A 20,922-nucleotide genomic window follows, 5' to 3' on the forward strand; every position below is an offset into this window, starting at 1 on the left:
CATACGATAATTTATGTAAAGCTTAAAGTTAGGCAAGTCCAAGGAAAGTCATGGGATAAGGAGGGGACTCGAGGATGGAGGGAGTTCCAAAATGTCATTGAACAGTCAGTCATAGGAGTATGTTACAAGAGCATCGAACCTAAGGGTGAGCGGAGGGGCAGGCCATAACTCGCGCAGCCGCAGTGCAGCTCTGGAGCGCCGTGGCCGGGAGGGGGGGCGTGGGGCGTGAAAGGAGGCGGAACTAATTGGACAGGGCGTGGCGGACACACTTGAGTGTTGAGAGATTGCCCAGCGGCAGTGCCCCAGAGCTGTCTAACATCATTTCCTGTCGATGGTACTGCTTCCGGGTCTCGGTCAGCTGGCGCTTGTGTCTAGGTGACATCTTGGCGAGCCCTTTGAAGCTGCCCTCTTTTCCCTCCCCGTTTCCCGCGTTGTCCTCCGTGCCTGTGTCTTTGGGGTCCTCTCCTGGTCTGTATCCCGGGTCTTGCTCCCCGCGTTGCCGCCTCCTTCGTGAGGTAGGTGTGATGGCGCAGCCAGTTTCAGCTTTCTGCCAGTCTCCCACACTCGCCCGCAGCCGCCATTTTCCTGCCTGGAGGTGTCCGGTCGCACTGCGGGCCTTGGTTCGACTGCTCGGCCGGTGACTCGCACCCGGGGCCTGCATGGAGGGGTGGGGAGAGCCGCGGTGGCCGAGGTGGGGTGGCAGGTGCCGGGCAGGAGTGCTGGGGTCTGCGGCCCCAGCTTCTCTTGAGCCTTGTCCTTTGTAATTACTAACTTTGAGCTGTAGTGTTCAGACAGGTCGCACTGCCCTCCAGCCTCCTTGGGGACGATGAGGTTTAATTTTTTTTCCCAGTAGGGTTTTGCAGTTTGAGAAGCTTCCTCTGAGTGCTTCATCTACCCAGAGTTCAGTTTACCTTTTACGAAACCTTTTTCTCTAAGGGATCTAGGTATGCAGTAGGTGATGATTTTAGTCACTAAACGAATTACAGAAAGATGCTTTGCTGTCGGCAGCGTGTAATTCATGCGGCAATGTGTTTTAACGAAGAAATCCTCCTTATCTGAAATGCTGACGTCTAAGTTCAGATACATGATCTTGGATTGCTCTGGGGTTTTAAATTTTTATTTATTTAAGTTATTTGAAGATTATTTGGCCTGGTAGGGGGAAGTTTGGAAGACTTTGCCGTTAGAGTAGCTACCTGCAGAGAATGTGACGTCATTATTTTTGACTGCTGAGTTATGAGAGACAATGTACTTTTGTTTTCATTGGAAACCTAGAAGTGACTTGAGGTTTTTTCCCCAATCATTTGGACATAATTGTGTTTTTTTGTTTTGTTTTTGAATCAAGGTACAAAATAATGTGAAATAACCTAGCCTTGGAAGGGAAATTTTGTCTGTTGTTTTTATATACCCGCTTTTCTATTAAAGGGGTGAATGTGAATAATTAGTTCAAATAATATGTTTATGACCCTTTTTCATTCGGTTATTTTCTTATGTAGTTGAAACGTAAAGGTCAGGGCCTGAAGAAATAATTCAGCAGTTAGGAGCACTGGCTCTTCCCGAGTACCTGGCTTCTGTTCCCAGTACCCACATGTCCTATCACAGTATCACAACCATTTGCAACTCCAGGTCATGGGGATCCGGTGCCATCCGGTCTCCTCAGGCACCAGGCATATCTGTGGCATGCAAGCAGAACACCGTGCATGTAAAATAAGATTAATTTAAGAGTGTTTAATGTTAAGTAAATATTTATTGATTTACAGATTATGTATATATTGATACTTTGTAATATTTGGTTATAAATGTTTCTGATACAGGAACTATGAATGGGAGGGCAGATTTTCGGGAGCCGAATGCACAAGTGTCAAGACCAATTCCCGGTGACTATCATATTAAGTATTTACAGTTGGTAACCCTTTCCGTGTAGAGAAATTTTAATTGCTTGAGTAATTGAGTAACGGTAGAAATTGGGCTGGTTTTATGGGTGTGATATCCTTATAGTCACACACAGAGCTTAAATGTTCTCTTGTTACAGTCTCCAAATTTCTTATCATCTGAACAAGGGTGGGGGTTCATTTTACATATTTTCATTTAGCACCGTGTCCAGCCTGTCTGACTAGCAGTAAGAATAAATTTTGTAGGAAGTCAAAATTGATTTTTAAAAAGTGACAAGCCAGTTGTCTCATAGTTTTATTATTATTTTTTAATGTTCTTGTTACTAGTAGACAAAGCTAACTTTTCAGGCTTTTAAGAAAATGACTTCCAATTTTTTTCTAAAAGACATAGGGGGCGGCTACATTCCAACAGAAGAGGAGTGGAGGCTCTTTGCAGAGTGTCATGAAGAGTGCTTCTGGTTCAGATGTGAGTTTTCCTGCCTAAGGACTTTTAAAGAATGTGCATGGGTGTTTTTGTGGTATCTGTGTATGTGCACAGGCATAGAGAAAAAAGGGCGGTGAGAAATGGTTTCTCTCTGTAGCCCTGGCTGTCCTGAAACTCGATCTGTAGACTAGGCTGGCCCCAACTCACAGAGACCCTCCTGCCTCTGCCTCGAATGCTGGGATTAAAGGCCTGCACCACCACCACCTGGCTCCATCTTAATTTTTGAGACAGGTTTTTTCACTGAACCTGGAGTTCCACCATTTGGCTAAATTGGCCAGCCAGTGAGCCTTCAGGATCTTCCTGTCTCTGCCTCTCAGTACGGGGGTACTGGGGTACCCAGCCCTGACTCCTTAAGTGAATATTGGGGATCAGAACTCAGATCCTGGGGTTTGCAATTCATGCACTTTACCACTGAACCATCTCTCAGCCCTGGGTCATCATTTTTCTAATTAGCATAATTCCATCCAAAACTTTCACTTACAAACTTGACTTAAGTTCACGTTTGAAGTTATAACTTATTATAGACTACATCGGGACACTTTTGGGATAGTGTGGTTATTACTAATAGAGATTCGGGAAATTGAATAGCAATTTTGTCAGCAAAATAGCATGAAAATAGTTTAGTAGAGTTGTTAAGTACCCTCACTTTAGAGATGAAAGGACTAAGGTTTAGAGGTATTAAATGTGTCTACTTGTGTTACACAGTCATTGTGCTTTGAAGTCAGGTGTCTGAACCAGACTTGGTTGGGTTTTAACTCTTACATTTAATGACTGTCATAACTAGTGCTGCTGCCTTTGTTGCCTTTCATTGTAGTGAGGAGTTACTACAATTTCGATTTCTGACTACCAACCCTAAGATCAGAATTTTGTTGTTGCTGTTGTCTTGTCTATTGTAGACCTGGCTGGCCTGGAACTTGGTATGTAGACACATCAAGCCTTAGATATTATGAGGCCCTGGGTTTGGTCTCTAATACTAGGACAGTGGTAGAGGAATTACAAAAAGATCCAAAAAAAAAAAAAAAAAAAGAAAGAAAGAAAGAAATCAAGCAAATAACCAGTCTCCCAAGGGAACCAGACCAGGCTAGCCTTGAATATGTGATCATTTCACCTGTGCCTACTAGAAGTTTATGTGTGGACCACCGTGATCTTTACATATTTAAAATGGTTGGAAGAAAAAGGTCTATTTGATTGCATATGTATGCAAATTACTGGAATTAATATTTTGTGTCCATAAGTAACATTTTATTAGAAAAAGTTCATGCTTTTAATGTTTTGTCCTGAAGTGCTTTTGCCTTAAGATAGCAGTCGTGGGCTGGAGAGATGGCTCAGTGGTTAAGAGCACTGACTGCTCTTCCAGGGGTCCTGAGTTCAATTCCCAGCAACCACATGGTGGCTCACAACCATCTGTAATGGGGTCAGATGTCCCCTTCTGGTGTGTCTGAACAGACAGCAACAGTGTGCTCACATATATGAAATAAACAAAAATAATTTTTTTTTTAAAAAAAGACAGCAGTTGTATAGTTGGCAGAGAGACAAGTTATTCTCTGATGCTTTATAAAGTGTACCATTCACCCGGTGCATGTAGTTATTCGAATTAAAAATAATTTACAATTAAAATACAAAAAGCAAAATTAATTAAAGGAGCATTGGTGGAGTTCAAGGAAGCTGGACACTTAGATCTCAGATTCTATCGTGTATGTTCCTTAGAGACCCAGAATCGGGGTTTTTATTGGGGACTGATCACATGGACGCCCTTAGCTTGTCTAGTACTGAAGGTCTAGACTCCAGATGGAAAGTAGGTTTTCAGTATAGACTCTGGCTGTACAAATAGATGAGACGTTTTCGTTAGGAAGATTTACTCTCAGTCTGGGAACTGTCTCCTGGTCAGTCAGCAGATGTAGCTGCTCACCAAGCTAGTGAGCCAAGGGTCACCTCCCATCATTGCAGAAATAGGCAGCTTTTGTATATTTTCACATGGTTCTAGGGAATATTTAAAATACATGATATTCTCCAGCTACCACGTAATCACATGGTCAAATATATTTTATATTTTGGTGTACACAGTGTAATATGGAGCCTAAAGTCTTAGCATCTGATGTTAGGCATATTTTGGCAGGTTGTGGGACTTAATGCTGATTCAAGTTTATGGCTTTAAGTGAGTAAGGTTCTAAATAACTAACGTAATTTGTAACCGATAGTACTGGGAGCTCCCTGATAAGGATGTGACAGTAAAAGGTACATGAGATGCCCACTCGAGCCATGTAGACTGGGGTTTGGTTATCCTGTAGTTCTGACTGGCGCTTCCTGTGCTGTTGTTTCTCAAGCAGTCCTTTCCCTATTGCTTCAGACGGGACTTCTAGTCATTTTACTTGTTGAGTTGATTATTTTAATGAGTTGCTATTGGAACTTAAATATAGATGGTTTCTTTCTTTTCTTTTGTTTTTGAGAGTTATTTACTTTATTTATTTGAGTACACTGTTGCTGTCTTCAGACACAGCAGAAGAGAGCATCAGATCCCATTACAGATGGTTGTGAGCCACCATGTGGTTGCTGGGAATTGAACTCAGGGCCTCTGGAAGAGCAGTCAGTGCTCTTAACCACTGAGCCATCTCTCCAGCTCCCTAGATGGTTTCTTGAATTACATTGTTTAATATTTTGAAATGTTTTCTGAAAATACTCCTTTATTTTTGCTTTGTATGCACAGTGCAGCTATAGCAATCTTGGTTGGTGAATCTTCATCCTAATGATTTTCTTGTCACTGAGACTGGTTTATCTCTTAGGATACTCAAAACAGTATTGTCTTTTCTTTTTTTTTTTTTTTTTTTTTTTTTGCTATTGACAAGTTCTTTTTCTGCCTATAGCTGTGCCATTGGCTGCTACAAGTATGTTGATTACTCAAGGATTAATCAGTAAAGGTAAGTGTTTAAACTCACATTCACTTAGCATTTTGGATATCTTCCTTTATCTTATTTTTCTGATTTTTAGATAAGAAAATATCTTACTAACCATGATTACTGATAAATTTATACAGTGTTAGAATACCTTGGTCTACCTAGACCCACTCAGTGGATTATATTGATTTGATATTTTGATGTCATTGGACATGTTTTAATTGTTACAGTGCCTGCCTATGTGCAGGAAGCCCTGAGTTTGAACCCTGGCACTGTGTCAAAAAACTGAGTGTGATTGACTGTGTCTGTAATCACAGACAGCACTTGGGAAGTAGAAGCAGGAGGGTCTGAAGTTAAGGCCATCCTTGGCTACTTGAGACCCCGCCTGCCTCAAGAACAGAAAGCCCAACCAACCACATGGAGAATGTGCGATCAGTAACAGCCCACACAAGCAGAAGAGTGCATTAGCATTTGCTGCTGGGGCTGGAGGGATGGCTCAGTGGTTAAGAGCACTTGACACTCTTCCAGGGGACCCAAGTTTAGTTTCTGTACCCGCCTCAGTTTCTCACACAGGCATACACTAAAAACCAACCAACCAACCCTTGTGGCTAGTTTGCAAGGAAAACAGCAAACCTGGGCTAACTGAACAGTGTCACATCTTAGAGATTGTTAGAAATACAGTTTCTGGGTCCATACTAATCATACTGAGTCAATATTGCAGTCTGTTTCACAACTTTAAGGTGATTCATAGGCACTGGCTTAAAAACCTACAGTTCCCTGTACTGGCTTTGTCTTCTCATCTTGGGGCATAGGTAAGGATGAGTTAGCATTCAAAACATATTTAGAGGACCTGGAGAGATGGCTTAGCAGGTAAGAGTGTTCATGTTCTTGCAGAGGATTCAGTTTCTATTCCAAGTACCCGTGTGGTAGTTGGGTTAAGAACTAAGAAGAAAACATTTAATGGGGGCTGGCTTACAGTCTCAGAGCCTTAGTCCTTTATCGTCATGGCGGCATGCAGGCAGATGAGGGGCTGGAGAAGGAGCTGAGGAGCTTTGCTCTCTAGGCAGCAGCAGGAGACTCCACATTAGGCCTAACTTGAGCACATAAGACCTCTAAGCCCACCTCCACAGTGACACATTTCCTCCAACAAGGTCATGCCTCCTAATGGTGCCACTATCTATGGGCCAAGCATTCAAACACATGAGACTATGAGGGCCATTCTAATTCAAACCAACACAGTGGTTGACAATTATTTGTAACTACAGTTCCAGAAGATCTTGCATAGGCCAAGGACTCGGTCTTTAATAAAATTTAGAAATTCAGGAATCTGGCTAGTAATACATACAGCTTTACCTGTCTGTGTGCGTGCAGGTACGGCCCTGTCTGTCCTTCCTCACACACCTCCAGAGGTTATCTCCCTGTCCCAGAATTTAAGTAGGTAGTCTAGGCAGGCAAGCAATGTACACTTTACCAACTGAGCTATGTCCCTAGCCCATAATAATCTTTTTAATAGTCCCCAAAGGGGCTACATTTGTTAGCTTGAGTAGTACAGTGTGCATCTCTGGGATTCGGTTAGGCTGAGTATTAATACCTCAGTGGTGCGGCAGCAGAGTTGCTCGTTAAATTTACTTGGTGAATTGCCAGACTGTCATGGCCTCTACTTACAAAAGTCTGGTATCCTTTGGAGTCTTGTTTTGGCTTTTGGTTTGTATCCTATGCACAATTTTTTGTAAGGGGAGCTGAAAATTGAACTCAAGGCCTTGCTCTGTCCCTGAGCTACATACACTATCATCTTGGTACCTAATAATAGTTTATTCTTCTTCTTCAATGTTGCCTTGGCTTTTTTGTGTCTCCATACAGTTTTTGGAATAAGCAAATGTTTTTATTTTAAGTCAAATCTTGAGTTTATAGCTGAATTTTTAGAGAATTGCCTTCATGGTATTTAACATTTTACCTATTGAGTGTGGTGTAATTTGTCATATTCAGTATTCATTCCTTGGTCAGTTTTCTCAATTCAATGTAGAGCTGTTTTATGTGTATGACTAGAGTGCTTCCTGGTCTTGGGTGATTTTAGTCCTATAATTAATCAAACTTTTTAAGAATCTGTTGTTGATCTTGGTAGATAACAAGTTTAGTCTCTTGACTATGTCAAGTGGTCATTCTTTATTTACCTATTTTAGTAGTCTATAATGCTTTGACATTTAGAAAAATTTCTTTTGACACTGAATTCACAAAGAGGAGTTACTGTTGATACTTGCTGTTTTCAGTAATTGAAAATGATTTTTCCTTCTCTAACAACATTACTCAGAAATACTTAATTCTTTTTTAGGAATACTGTCGAGTCATCCAAAATATGGTTCCATTCCTAAACTTATATGTAAGTATGAACAATGCTGTGTTTTTCCTACAAATGATTAAATTTAGACAAGATATTTTGAGTAATTTATTACATGTTTATATGCTGTCAAATCAAATAAAAATTTTCATTAAATGTACTGCTTGACAGTTTTAATGTCAGCATAAAAAGCCCTGTGTTGGTTCAAGGTTTCCGCCTTTTACAATATAAACTAACTTCGTTTGACATTACTTTAAACACAGTACTTGAAAATAAATTCTTGGTCTGTTTATAGTAAAAGAAAGTTGCATTGATATTCAGCTACTCAATTATTTCTAGAATTGGCATTTCTTCTTTAATCTTATATTTTATTGTGCAAGTAACAGAAAAACTATTCTTTTGAAAATGCACGTGAAGCTCTTCATGCGTCTCTCGGTGTAACTTCTTTTGTGTATTGGAAGCGCACATGATGTGATGCTGTATTTACATGGTTAGGCTTTGTAATCATTTTAATGAGCTCATTGTACAGAGTTTTGTTTGTAAAGGCAATCTTATGAAATTGTTGGGACTTCCATTTTATAATGAAAGAAATTGCCCAAATATCACAAGGCTAGAACCAATTTCAGTTGCTTATCCATCTCTCTACCTTGTTTGTGTCTATAAGGAAGTCTATTAGGATTGGTTCATGTTACAGCCATTTTACTTGGAGTGAATGACTTTGGAGAAAGTGAATTATAACAATAGACTTTCTCTATGAATTTGAGGTAAAGCATGTTTATAATCATGCTTTTAGGTAATCTTGGTATTTCTAAAACCTAAGAGATACTTAGAAACGTACTTTTCAAAAAATGCTGTTCCAGGAAAAAAAAATTTGTCTGAAAAGGCCCATTCAGTGACATAATTTTTTATTTGTGTTTTACAAATAAGTTGCTTGTATCGTGGGATACTTTGCTGGAAAGCTTTCTTACGTGAAAACTTGCCAAGAAAAGTTCAAGAAGCTTGAAAATTCTCCCCTTGGAGAAGCACTGCGGTCAGGCGAGTTGCGGCGCTCTTTGCCACCTGGGTAAGTCAGCTCACACCTTCACCTACCGACTCTGCTTTTTAAGAAACAGCTCTGTCAGAACACAAGGCTTGAAACACTGCCTGTCGCCATTTTCTCTAGTGTGGAGGTGTGCTGCTCTAAAAAGTGGAACAAGATTTGGCTGCTTTTAGGACGTGTACAAGAATAAAGGATTTTAAAAGATCAGTTTGGCAAGCACTTTTGGTTTATTGCATTTTGGACTTCTTTCAAGTTACCAGATTTTGCCAGTCTAGCTCAATTAATAGCCACTTTTCTCTTTTATTGCTTATTAGGAAAATAAGCTTAGCAGAAAATGTCTATTTGATTTTCATGAAGCTCATAGTACATTTGTTTGTTTTGACTTTCTTATACCAAGAACCATAGTTAATTCTCAAGTATATATTTCAAAAGTGAGCTGGTGCTAATAAAGATATTTTGGGGTTTTTGCTTATTTTGTCATTTACAAAGCCATCAGATAAAGGAAAAGCAAAACCTGAAGGTTCAAGGTTGTTTACAACTTTAAATAGAGGAAAAACTAGAGTCGGCTTCGTGTCCAGTGCAGAGGGATGGACAGTCCTGGGTGCTAGTTGTGAGCTACCTTAAAACATGACTGTGAATTCTGAAGCATCTGGGTGACCCTGAAGAGATACAATATAGAATTAAGTATTTGCAAAGTTTACACCAGTAAAATAGTGTAATAGTGCTTAGTAATACTATTTCCCACATTTCATATTTTACCCTCTTACCCAATCGTGCTACAATGTGATTTTGTTATGTTAAGTTAAAGTTAAATCTTTAAATCAAAACAACTGCAAGAAGGCGCCCAGGAAAAAATAACAGTGGGGTGGTATCTGCAGCCCACCCCGCTTGGAAAGTTAAAGCAGGAGAGTTAAGTAGGACCAGCCTGGGCTCCATCTCTGTCTTGTTGCCAGAACTAACACTGTAATGTTAACAATTTCAGAGTCCTAAAGGTAGGTGAAGTGGCACATGCCGTTAATCCCAGCACTTTAGAGGCAGAATCGGTTGATCTATGTGAGTTCATGGCCAGCCTAGACTACAAAGTGAGTTCTAGGATAGCCAGGGCTACATAGTGAGACACCCCTCTCCCACCTGCTGCCCCCCCAAAAAGCAAGCAAACAAACAGACAATGTATGTTTTTTCAGAATTCTAAATTTAGTAAAGCAATGTATAGCTCATTCCTGACTTTTTTCAGATTACAGTTTGGATTTTATGTTGTGAAAATGTAGTCCATGTGTAGGTGAGCTTACTAAGCCAACCGATGAGTTACATCACGGTGGAAACAGTATACATGCTATGAGAACTATTAACACCTGTGTCTGCCTCAGCCAGGCATGGGTTCTATGGACTACAGCTATGGACAGACCTCCGCATTAATGCACAGCACGGACATGTGTATGAAACCTCATCTGAAGGAGGGTTTTCTTTGTAAGATCTTTTAGTACATACATTGGAACTTAGATATTTAGAAAATTGAATATATGGTTTTCTATTTCCCTTAATGGAATGACTGTTTACTTCTGAGGCAGTTACACTATAGCCCAATCTGATCTCCAACCCAGGATCTTCCTGAGTGGGCCTCCCCAGGGCTGGGGTACCACAGGCCTCATCCTGTTTACTTAGAGACAATGTGTAAGGTGCCTAAGTGGGTCAGGACATGACTTGACGGCTTTTATAACAGAAACAAACTTTATTCAACTGCTTATAAATAACTGAAAAGTTCTGGGTATTTTAGAAATTCATAACTTATTTTTATACCTTAATAAAGGCAGTGACCCTTCATTCTTACATTATGAAATTCTTTTCCAGGCACTATACTCAGAAGCCTAAATATGACTCAAATGTGAGTGGTCAGTCCTCCATTGGGACATCTCCAGCAGCAGACAACATAGAAAAGGAGACGCTTCCTCGTTACGAGCCAATTCCATTTAGTGCTTCTATGAATGAGTCCACTCCCACTGGTATTACTGACCATATTGCCCAAGGTAGAAACTTCTCTTGAATGAATTTCAGCATTTTATGGTCCAACGTATGTATACACTTTATTTGATGCTCTTTTCTGCTGGATCTCACCTCTGCTACTGTCTGCTGTCAGCCTAACTTCATCCATCAGCCTGACCAGCATGTTTGTTCTTTCCATTGGCTCCTTCATTCATCCAACACTCCTGCTAGGTATGGAAGGACAAAAATGGGCAAGGCCTGCTTCTTGTCCATGAGAAACTCAGTTTGTCATAGGCTACAGAAGTAGATGGGAAAGTTACAGATTGTCCCAGTGACTAAAAATGTTCCCAAACATAGAGGTCCAGCAAAGAAGTGAAGACTCAGCCTGTGGGCAGCAGAGGCTTCAGGAAGGTGTAGGTTATACATTTGACAGGTCAGTCTTAAAGACTTCCTGTTTCCTGTCTAAAATTGTAAAAGTTATATCTGCTTTACAGAATTGTTGTCAGGTGAGAAAATCCACTTTGAAATCCATTGCAAAGTTTATGTCAACACTAAGTTCAGAGCACAAACGTGAGATAAAAATTTTAGATTAAGGTCAGGATTTAATTGTTTAAAATTTCCTCTGATCTTGTAAGTAGTCATCAAATAATTTATATTTGCATCTTGACTGGAGATGGAAATTCTTCTCAGAGAACTGTTGGGCTTTGATGAGGTAATTGGACACAGCGCTAGCAGACAGTTAGAAATGTTAGACTCCCCCCTTTCATTCCATTCCACAGTGAAAAGCAGGGAGTGCTTTATCTAAACCCTAAAACAGCCAGAAGTTAGGACTGGGACACATTATAGGGCCTTTATTTACTTTACTTAAAATGATTTTTTCCTATATTTTGTTGTAAAACTTGGTATGTTTACTTATTCTTTCCTGTCCTGACCTTCTGCGTGGGGATATAATATATGATAATATTTTTCTAAAGTTTATGACATCTTAATTCAGACGGCTTGAAAAAGAAATTGTAGAACTTTGTAGAGTACACATAGAAGATAATTTTGAAGGCTACTTTAGCAACAGTTAGGGTTTTGGCTTTGTTTTGTCTTTTCTAATCTAGATTGAACCTGCATACAGGTTAGAGAGAGGCGAGGGTGCAGTGGGGAAAGAGAACCTGATGGTGGGTTGAGGGGTGTTTCAGACGGTGCCAAAAAGGGACCTGGGTGTCCGAACATAAAGTGTCCACAAGTATGGCTGTCTAAGCCAATCAGAACTAATGAGTGTAAAGGTGTCTTCTCTGGTGCCCTGGTGGCTGGGTTTCCGTTGCTCATTAGCATAGCTGAGCATGCTTTCGACTCTTGGTTTGGATGCAGCAATGCAGAGTCCTGTCCCTGAAGATTTCCTGGGACAGTGTTTGGGTGCTGGGGGCTGCTGCAGACAAGGTGGGCGGCTTAGCTCAGGAGAGTGCTGATGGACACCTTCATGCTAGGGTAGCCTCCTGTTGTTCTGCTTTGCGTCAGAGATAGCAAGCATATTCCAGGAACAGGCAGAGTAGAGCCGCCATCTTTCTATGAGGGCAACCCTAGTCTTTCACCTGTGTTTCATCCCCCAGTCCAGTGCAGACCCATTCTTCCTGTATTTTAGGCATGCACCAGCTCTTTTGTTGCAGTGATGTGCAGCCTTCCTACCATTTTCATCAGCAAAATCTTGTGTTGTAAGTTTTTCCATGTAAAAAAGCAGGTAAATGTCTCTTTGGTTTTAACCCACCAACAAGAAAGATCCATATTTATGTGACTGATGCCCTCCGCGGCAGCTATCCATCTGTCCAGTTGTGGGGTTTGTGTGTGTGCTGTCATCCTCCCCTCCAGATCAAACTTAGCACTCAACACTGCTGCCCATGTGGATCCCTGCGGCCCCCTTGTCTGCCCAGATGCTGCTGTCCCTTCCAGAACACCTACTTTTGTTGGAGACTTGTTTGCCCACTTGTTAGATCTTTTTCAAGGATCTAAAGACTTAGTGATCTTTTCAAGTAGAAGGCATTCTGCCATACCTGTTAGCAAAATTGCCATAGGTAGTTGGTTAGTTTAGGTACTGCTGTTACACACTTTCTTATTCCTTCCAGGTCTTAGTAACTTGCACAAAGCTGTAAAGTCTGTTCCCAGTACACTGCCGGAGTATTTTCAGTCAGCTGTACACATGGAGAAAATGTAACTCTCTACCCAGCTTATGTGTGGTTTATGCTTTCTTTCATCACAGAACATCAGAATCATGTGTTTTTCTCTTTTTGCATAGGAAAAAGTTAGACCTGGAAGGAATTCTAGAGATTATGTATTCTAATTATTTCACAGTTGGAGAAAACAGGATTCAGAGAGGCTTAGTGATTTGCCCAAGGACTTGTGCCAATGGCTCGTGAAGTGAGGGTGCAGACCCAGTGGTCCTGAAGTTCCATGATTACCTTATGACTTTAGAGATAGCTGTTGGGCAGGAAATGAGTTCACTGGCTGCTTACCACTAACGCAATTCAAATGTTTAAAATGGGTGTAAGGTCATTCCTAAATTAATGTAACATTATTTTTCTTCTTATCTAGCAAATATTAGTTTCTAATCATGGTATATTAGAACAAATTACAATTTGAAATCTGGTTTTGTACTGATAAAGTATACTTTACCAAAATAAAAGATTAGAGTTGAAAATGCTACTTAATTCTTGAAAGATACTGATTATTCTCTGGAGTTTTAAATTAATACTATTTGTAAAAATTGATTCAAAATTTAGTTCGTATATTACTAAAATAACATGACCAGTTTGTGAACCTTGCTGGAAAGTACTTTTTGTGTGGTGTATGAACTTGAGTAGGACAGTCGATGATGTTCTCATCAGTTATGCTTTTGAAATGTTTGTATGGCCCTTTTGCTGTTTATATACTTACACTGTGTTGCAGAGTTGGCCTGTCAGTAATTGCAGGGAGTCCACTTTGTTGTTTCTGATGCTGCTCCCACATTAACTTTCTTTGGTAGGGACAAGAACAAGTGACTAGAGTTGGCCTGTCTTCCACCTCAGTGTTGTGAGCCACACTGGTGGAACCATGCCTGTTCTGTTTAAAGTTGCTTCATACCATGAAGTAGTTATTTTAAATATTTTTGTTCAAATATCATAAACATCTGTAAAAAAAACTTTAAGTTGTATGTGCCCATAGAATTATTAATATGACTTACTGTCAAGTTTTGTTCAGTTGCTACCTCTATACATGGTATAATGACTGCAGCATTTAGTAGGTTAAAGCCATACTTTAGATCTTATAATTGCTATTCTTTTTCTGGCTAAGTTTATAAAAATTTTGATATCAGTCTTAAATTTTAGAAGGGAGGAGGGATCTTACTTCTGTAGTTCTCTTGGAAGAAGCCTCTAGTACCTTTGGAATGGCAGTGGTCGTTTGATCTTATATTATCTTTCTGTTTCAATTTTAGGTAAAAGGCATTTCAAGATGTAGTCACTTTAGATTCATTCACTTCTTAGCACCACTTATTAACTGTTTGTTGTTTTAGGACCTGATCCCAACCTTGAAGACAGTCCCAAAAGGAAAAGTGTTACATATGAGGAGTTAAGGAGTAAGAACAGAGAGTCATATGGAGTAACCCTGTCACACAAGACTGACCCCTCAGTCAGGCCTATGCAGGAAAGAGGGCCCAAAAAAGAAGGTACGGCAGCCCAGTCTACTCTGACACTCAGGTCGGAGGCTGGAGTTGTAGTTTTCGACGTTACTATGTTAATATGCCTAACTCTTCAATATACCTACCAAAATAATTTAAAAGAATAGTCTCTTAAGAGTGGGCGAGATGCCTCAGTAGGCTTAGTCCCTGGGGATCTGACAGATGAGGGAGAGAAAGAACCAACTTCAGAAAGTTGAACTCTGACACGATGTAACACACACATTTGACATAAGTAATAAAAAACAATTTTCTTTTTTAAAGGCAGGGTTTCTCCATGTAGCCATGACTATCCTAGAACTCACTCTGTAGAGCAGGCTGACCTCAAACTCACAGGGATCTGCCTGTCTCTGCCTCTTGAGTGCTGGGATGAAATGCCTATGCCACCTCTGCCAACTAATAATTTTTAAAGTTACTTATCTCATAGTTACCATCTCTCCCACTTTAACGTATTTCAAAGGATGTTTTCTGCAAGAAAACAGAACCTAGACAGTGAAACACAGAACAGGGAAGCAGCTCTCTAGTGCAGTGCTTTCCCTTACAGAGAATCACCTTGGGAACTGAGACCTTTCCCTAGTGATCGTGTGTCTCCTGCCTAATCAGGTTTAGAGACCCGAGGCTGATACTGACCACTAATGATGCTTGGAGCAAAATTGTCGAGTCATACTTGAGTAATGAGATGCTTTCCTTGTATGCTTGTGTAACTAAAAGAGTTCTACATCTTAGAGGCAAGCTTTTATGGCATTTCCAGAGGAGGAATTTTACTTTTTCTCTATAATTAATAAACTTTATGTTATAATTTAATTTTTTTGGACAGCAATATGTTAAAAAAGTAAAACTTTGGCACTTTTTTTTAGCTAAAGAAAGACTTTTTAACCAAGTTTTATATCCATTTTTGTTTAGAATTTTAAGACTTCTAAAGAATGTCAGGAACTGGGCTGTGTTTTTCCAAGTGCTTATTTAAAAGTTGATAAAGTGGTTCGAAGTGTACAGGGCCCTGATTTCTATATATAGCACAAGAAAGTAATAAGTATGTAGTGGGTAAATAAACTATCACAGGCAGGAACAAGTCTTAATGCCTCCTTAAAGACCATGCACAGTAAACATGCAAAAATGCATAGCAGTCCTCAGTGCTCTAGATCCAGTGCAGTTTCTAGTTGCTGATAGTTTCACTTTACAAGTGCTTTACAGCCTCGAGGCGTCATAATTTTGTTGTAAATTCTGTACCTTTGGAATAGATATGTGGCCTGGAGCACATGTCACTGTATGAGCGCGCCTGGTGTGCTGGCTGGCAGGCTGGCTCAGTGTAGGCCCAACTTACACTGCAGGGCACAGATCTGCCTGCCTCGTGCTTCTTTTCTCTCAGCCTACGTGTGCACTCGTTGTCGGAGAGGAGCTATTGTGCTGTTTTATTCTTTTTACTCATGTTCTAGTTTAACAGGCTAGGGAGAGCTCTGGTGTGCTTTTGGCATCCGCTCCATCTGGCGTGTGGACCTTTCAGTGGGCATTCTTAAATGCTGTTCCATGACATAGAAATAAGACACAGGAAAACAGCTTTCTCCTTCTAGAAGAAAACTGAATTTTCTCTGTGCTTTATAATACAAATTAAAGAAAAGACCTATTATGAAATTGTGATTTTTATTTTTCTAAAATTTTCTTAAATCTAGGTAGAAATTTGGACATTGGTACAGTATAGACTGAAAGTTTTAATGCTTTGAGCTTTAATCTGGGTGGTGGTGGTTCATGCTGTTAGTCCCAGTACTGGGAGGCAGAGGCAGAGGCAGAGGCAGAGGCAGAGGCAGAGGCAGAGGCAGAGGCAGAGGCAGGTAGAGCTCTTGAGTTTGGGACCGGCCTGGTTTGTAGGGTGAGTTCCAGGGCTGTTGCAGAGAAGCAGCTCTGTTGTCTCAAAAAACAAAACAAAACAAACATTGAGCTTCAGTTGGATTGTTTATATTAGTTTTTATCTCACTGGAAATGAAAATAGAAAGCACATATTAACAGCAATATTACCACAGATCACAGTGTGCTAGGAAAATGCCATATGGTTATAAAGATCAGGGCAAACTGTTAGAACACTGGGCGATGGTCTGACTTCCTAGACTGAGGAGAGCCTACAGCGGGCCGCTGCATCCCTACATCGTTAGAATTACCTTAGCCTTTGCCGTGGGCGATAACGCACAGGTGGAAGCTCAGGAGAAGGGAAGCTAAGGAGTGAGGAGACAGGGCTGAGTGTGGCTTACTCAGGGCGCTTTCCCAGCTGCCTGGCCTGGCCTCCATCAGCACTGCCAACAGAGGACAGGAGTGAGTCTGAAAATGCCCGAAGTGTAAGTGCCAGGAGACGGGAAATGGTTTCTCCTTTTCATTTGACAGCTGATAGGCAGTGGGACTGATTACTCTACCGCTCTACTGTTCATGAAAAGCAGACGTCTAGTTCGTTGGTTGGTTTTAAGTAACTTCTTGGTAACTAACTGTGTTTTGGTATATACACATGCTCATTTATATAAATTTGGAAATGCAAACACTCAGGCCTTGGACTTAAAACAGGTCTTCAAATCTCAGTTCTTGTTAAGTCTTACACCTTGGGCAAGTTACTAGTCAGCTTTCTCACCATTAAATGGGGTCGTCCTGTTATGTAGTTTGATAATAGGGCATTCATAGTCAGCCCCTTTATAGTTGGCTCTCAGACGCCCTTCACCCAGTGCGATTCACCCAGCTTCTTTCTCATCATCATAACAGAGTTAAAGTGATGTCTGACTTCGCAATCATCAGCTATCTGTGCTTTTTCCTAGTCAAAGTAAACAAATATGGAGATACTTGGGACGAGTGAAAGACTCCACCATTGGACCTACTGAAGGCCTTCCATATCCAGCTTCATCAGGTGGTCGTGTGTCCTACATGCTTGGACTCAGCAGCAGATTTCATAAATACATTTAAAACGAAATCCTGGTTTGTGTGATTTAACAATGCTTTACGGACTCAGATTTTAATGTTTACTATGGTGTAGATGTACCGACCTGGTCGCTGAGAATGGTGATACTCTGCCATAGTTGCGTGCACTCGGTGAAATTGTTTCTGCTACAGGAGACAGACTCATGAAACTCGACTGTGACTCTTGATCAGCCCATGTGACGATAGCTGCATGCTGAAGGGGGGTGGGGGGAGCGAGCACACGCCCAGGGTTCCGCTTCGCATCAGTTATTAAAAGGCCTTTCTCCAGCATTTACTCGAGCATCTTAGTGTCTGTGGTGAATAAAGTGTACACCCAGTGACTGTCATCCACACTTGTATGCATTTATTTGCAATTGTTAATTTGTTTTCCTGTAAGGGTCTTAAGTGAGTGGTATTTTCAGCAAAAGAAGATAGAAATTTGTGATGCAAGTAGACTCCAGTACACAGTAATAGCCAACCGTCTTTAAGAAGCATGTGGTTTTAGTGTTAGCATTATGTCACTAGAACAAAGTCTCTGAGACAATGAAGGAAAAGTCTTGTTTTGACTGGTTCGGGCCTGGAAGACAGGGCAGGTTGAAGTCACTTAAATAACCAGCAAGGGAACCTGAAAGTGTTGTTCCACAGTCGACTTCCAGGGCCTGCTGTCAGTGCTCTGAATTTTCCACAAGGCCCCGCCTCTCCAAGGTCCCACTACAACCACTAGTGCCACTTAGGAGACATTTGAGACCCTAGCTAGTATAGATAGTTTCCAAATTACACTATAATTTTATTATTGACCTAAAGTTTATTTCTGGTTTGGGTGAATTGAAAATGTGGTCTTAGACCAGAAACGTTTTAATTGTTCTATAAAATAGCCTCCAGATTGGTGGCTTAGAAAGTCATGGCTGAGTTCAGCGGTATGGTTAATTCCAGTATTTGTGAGGCTGAGGCAGATGGGTTGGGGTTTGAGGCCAACTCAAACTATATTGTAATGATTATTTCTAGATTAGCCTGTGGTACATAGCAGGACTCTGTCTCAAAAACAAAACAAATAAACCACCTCTTTCCTAGGAGTCTCATTACACAGCTCATAAAAAGTGCAGGAGCTCATATAGTGGTCTGGGTAGATTACTCTGGATAAAACTCCTCTTGGAAACCTGTGAACTCAAGTTACCTGCTTTATAAATCCTCAATATGCTAATCTATTAGGCATAATGTCACTATTTAGCTCTTGTTGAAGAACCAAAAGCCAAAACCCGTCTCTTGTCCTTAGCAATTCTGAGGCCCAGCCAGTTTGATATAGTTTCTTATGAACAGGACTTAAGTATCTTCCCTCTGGTTACTATTGCAGGCTCTTGACCCTCCACCATGAATCCTTTTCCATAAAGGTTTCTTGAGTTCGCTTCTATGGGGTTTTCTCAGTCTATTCCTGTTCACAGGGAGTTGAGGAGCCAAAGGCCTCATGCCATCCTGCTGGAACCAACTCTAAAACCTTGGACTTGTCATGGATCAGTGGATGAGTCATTTTGTTACACAAATCTCCCATGTCTGCTGGACACTCTATGAGACTAAGGTTTTATGACACCTTGGACTAGCACCAAGGCATGTCCAAGAAACCATAGAGAGAGCCATTTGTATGTTTGAAATGTGCCTTAGGGTTTCTATTCCTACACAAAACATGACCAAGCATCAAGTTGGAGAGGGAAGGGTTTATTCAGCTTACACTTCCACATTGCTGTTCATCACCACAGGAAGTCAGGACTAGAACTCACGCAGGTCAGGAAGCAGGAGCTGATGCAGAGGCCATGGAGGGATGTTACTGGCTTCCCCTGACTTGCTCAGCTTGCTTTCCTTTAGAAACCAGGACTACCAGCCCGGGGTGGCACCACCCACACTGGGCCCTGCCCCTTGGTCACTAATTAAGAAAATGGCTTATAGCTGGGTCTCATAGAGGCATTTCCTCAAGGGAGGCTCCTTTCTGTGATAACTATAGCTTGTGTCAAGTTGGCACAAAACCCAGCCAGTACATAATGTCTTTAAAAAAATGTGTGAGTGTTTTGCTTGCATGTATGTGTACCACATGTATGCCTGGTGCCGTGGAGATCAGAAGAAAGCATCCCATGAGACTGGAATCATGGTTGGTTGTGAACCCCCTCTGGATACCAGGAACAGAATCTGTCTTCTGAAAGAACAAATGTGCTCTTAGCTGCTGAGCCATTTCAGCCTGTCTCTGTCCCCTATTTGAAATGTCCTAAGCACTGTCATTTTTCTGAGACCTCGAACGACTTTCCTTCTGGTGTGAAGGAGTAAACCAGAGCCTTGCATATTCTAGACAAATGCTTTATCACTAAATTATATTCCCAGCCTTTCTGAGTTAAAAACCATTAAGGTTTCATCTTTACCTGAGCACCGTTTCTGAGCACAAGAACACTGAGCCAGTAGAAAGCACTGGTCTGAGGTTTTATTTCCCCCAGTTTTCACTTTGAGATGGAGTAATTTGGTTATGACTCCTTGTGGCATCAGAAAGAGCAACAAAAAGGCCAGGTAGCTCCTGGTTTAATGCTGTCCTGGGAGCTTACGAAGACTGGCAAGTTTGTCAGACACAAGTGTTGTTGAGCCTCGATGCTTTAAGGGTCTCTTGTTTCCAGCCTCTAAGAACTCTTCTTTAATCCTTCGTGGATCATCCCAGACACCCTCCCTGTTGCTTGTCCTGACAGCATCTAGTGGCTTGATCCCAAAATAAACCCTCTTGCAACTTCCAACTTTGAAGTTAGGGTTTAATATAAAAGCAAAGCTATTGTGAGTGGTGCAGAATAAGATTGGCAGGGCTGGAGAGATGGCTCAGTGGTTAAGAGCACCGACTGCTCTTCCCGAGGTCCTGAGTTCAATTCCCAGCAACCACATGATGGCTCACAACCATCTGTAATGAGTTCTGATGCCCTCTTCTGCTGTGTCTGAAGACAGCTACAGTGTACTTATATATAATAATGAATAAATCTTTTTTTTAAAAAAAAGAATAAGATTGGCAGTAGGAACTAGACTGCACAACCGGGCAGCTGCTGTAACAGTCCACAGGCTGCCTCTGACCACGATGGAAGGAAAAGGCTAAATGACTGACAAAAGGCAGCAGTGTGGGGGGAGGGAAAGAAATGGTCAGAATCAAACAGGCTGTGAAGGTAAGCACTGCCCTACTGACACGTATAACCAACGGTTACATTATATTATACCCTTCCTTTGTGTCTTCTACTTCTTCCTTGAAGGTAGGAGTATGTTATCAGGGTTTGGTTTTTTTGAAGATTTATTTATTTAATGTATGGATGCTCTATCTGCATATGCACCTGCGTGCCAGAGAAGGATCAGATCCATTCATTAGTAGTTGATTGTGAGCCACCATGTGGCTGCTGGGAATTGAACCCGGCCCACTGAAAGAGCTGCCAGCTCTCTTAACTGATTACCATCTTCTTCAGCCCCTGTTACCAGTTATTCTTGAACGTGCTTTGTTTTTACGAAGCGGGTCTCACATAGCTGAGATTGGCTTGAAAACTCAGTTGAGAATGACTTTGAACTCCTGATCCTCCCCACCCGAGATGCTAGGCTTGCTGTTCATACTGAACTTGATAGTCCTCACTGATTGCCACCTGCCAGGCTCACTGTTTTTGTCATGTGTTCCTAAATCCTTTTC

General features: G+C 41.2%; 1 protein-coding gene across 1 annotated transcript; it reads left to right on the top strand.

The window, feature by feature from the left end:
- Positions 1-316: 316 nt before the first annotated feature.
- Positions 317-17,587, top strand: Ociad1 (OCIA domain containing 1). Its single transcript, XM_032916023.1, has 9 exons — positions 317-515; positions 1,812-1,874; positions 2,275-2,355; positions 5,235-5,288; positions 7,594-7,641; positions 8,527-8,662; positions 10,487-10,662; positions 14,151-14,303; positions 17,102-17,587. Exons 2-9 carry the CDS (start codon positions 1,817-1,819, stop codon positions 17,137-17,139), a joined length of 744 nt encoding a protein of 247 aa, XP_032771914.1. The 5' UTR covers positions 317-515; positions 1,812-1,816; the 3' UTR covers positions 17,140-17,587.
- Positions 17,588-20,922: the final 3,335 nt, after the last annotated feature.

The sequence above is a fragment of the Rattus rattus genome, chromosome 11 (genome assembly GCF_011064425.1).
Source record: "Rattus rattus isolate New Zealand chromosome 11, Rrattus_CSIRO_v1, whole genome shotgun sequence".
Classification (NCBI taxonomy): Eukaryota; Metazoa; Chordata; class Mammalia; order Rodentia; family Muridae; genus Rattus; species Rattus rattus.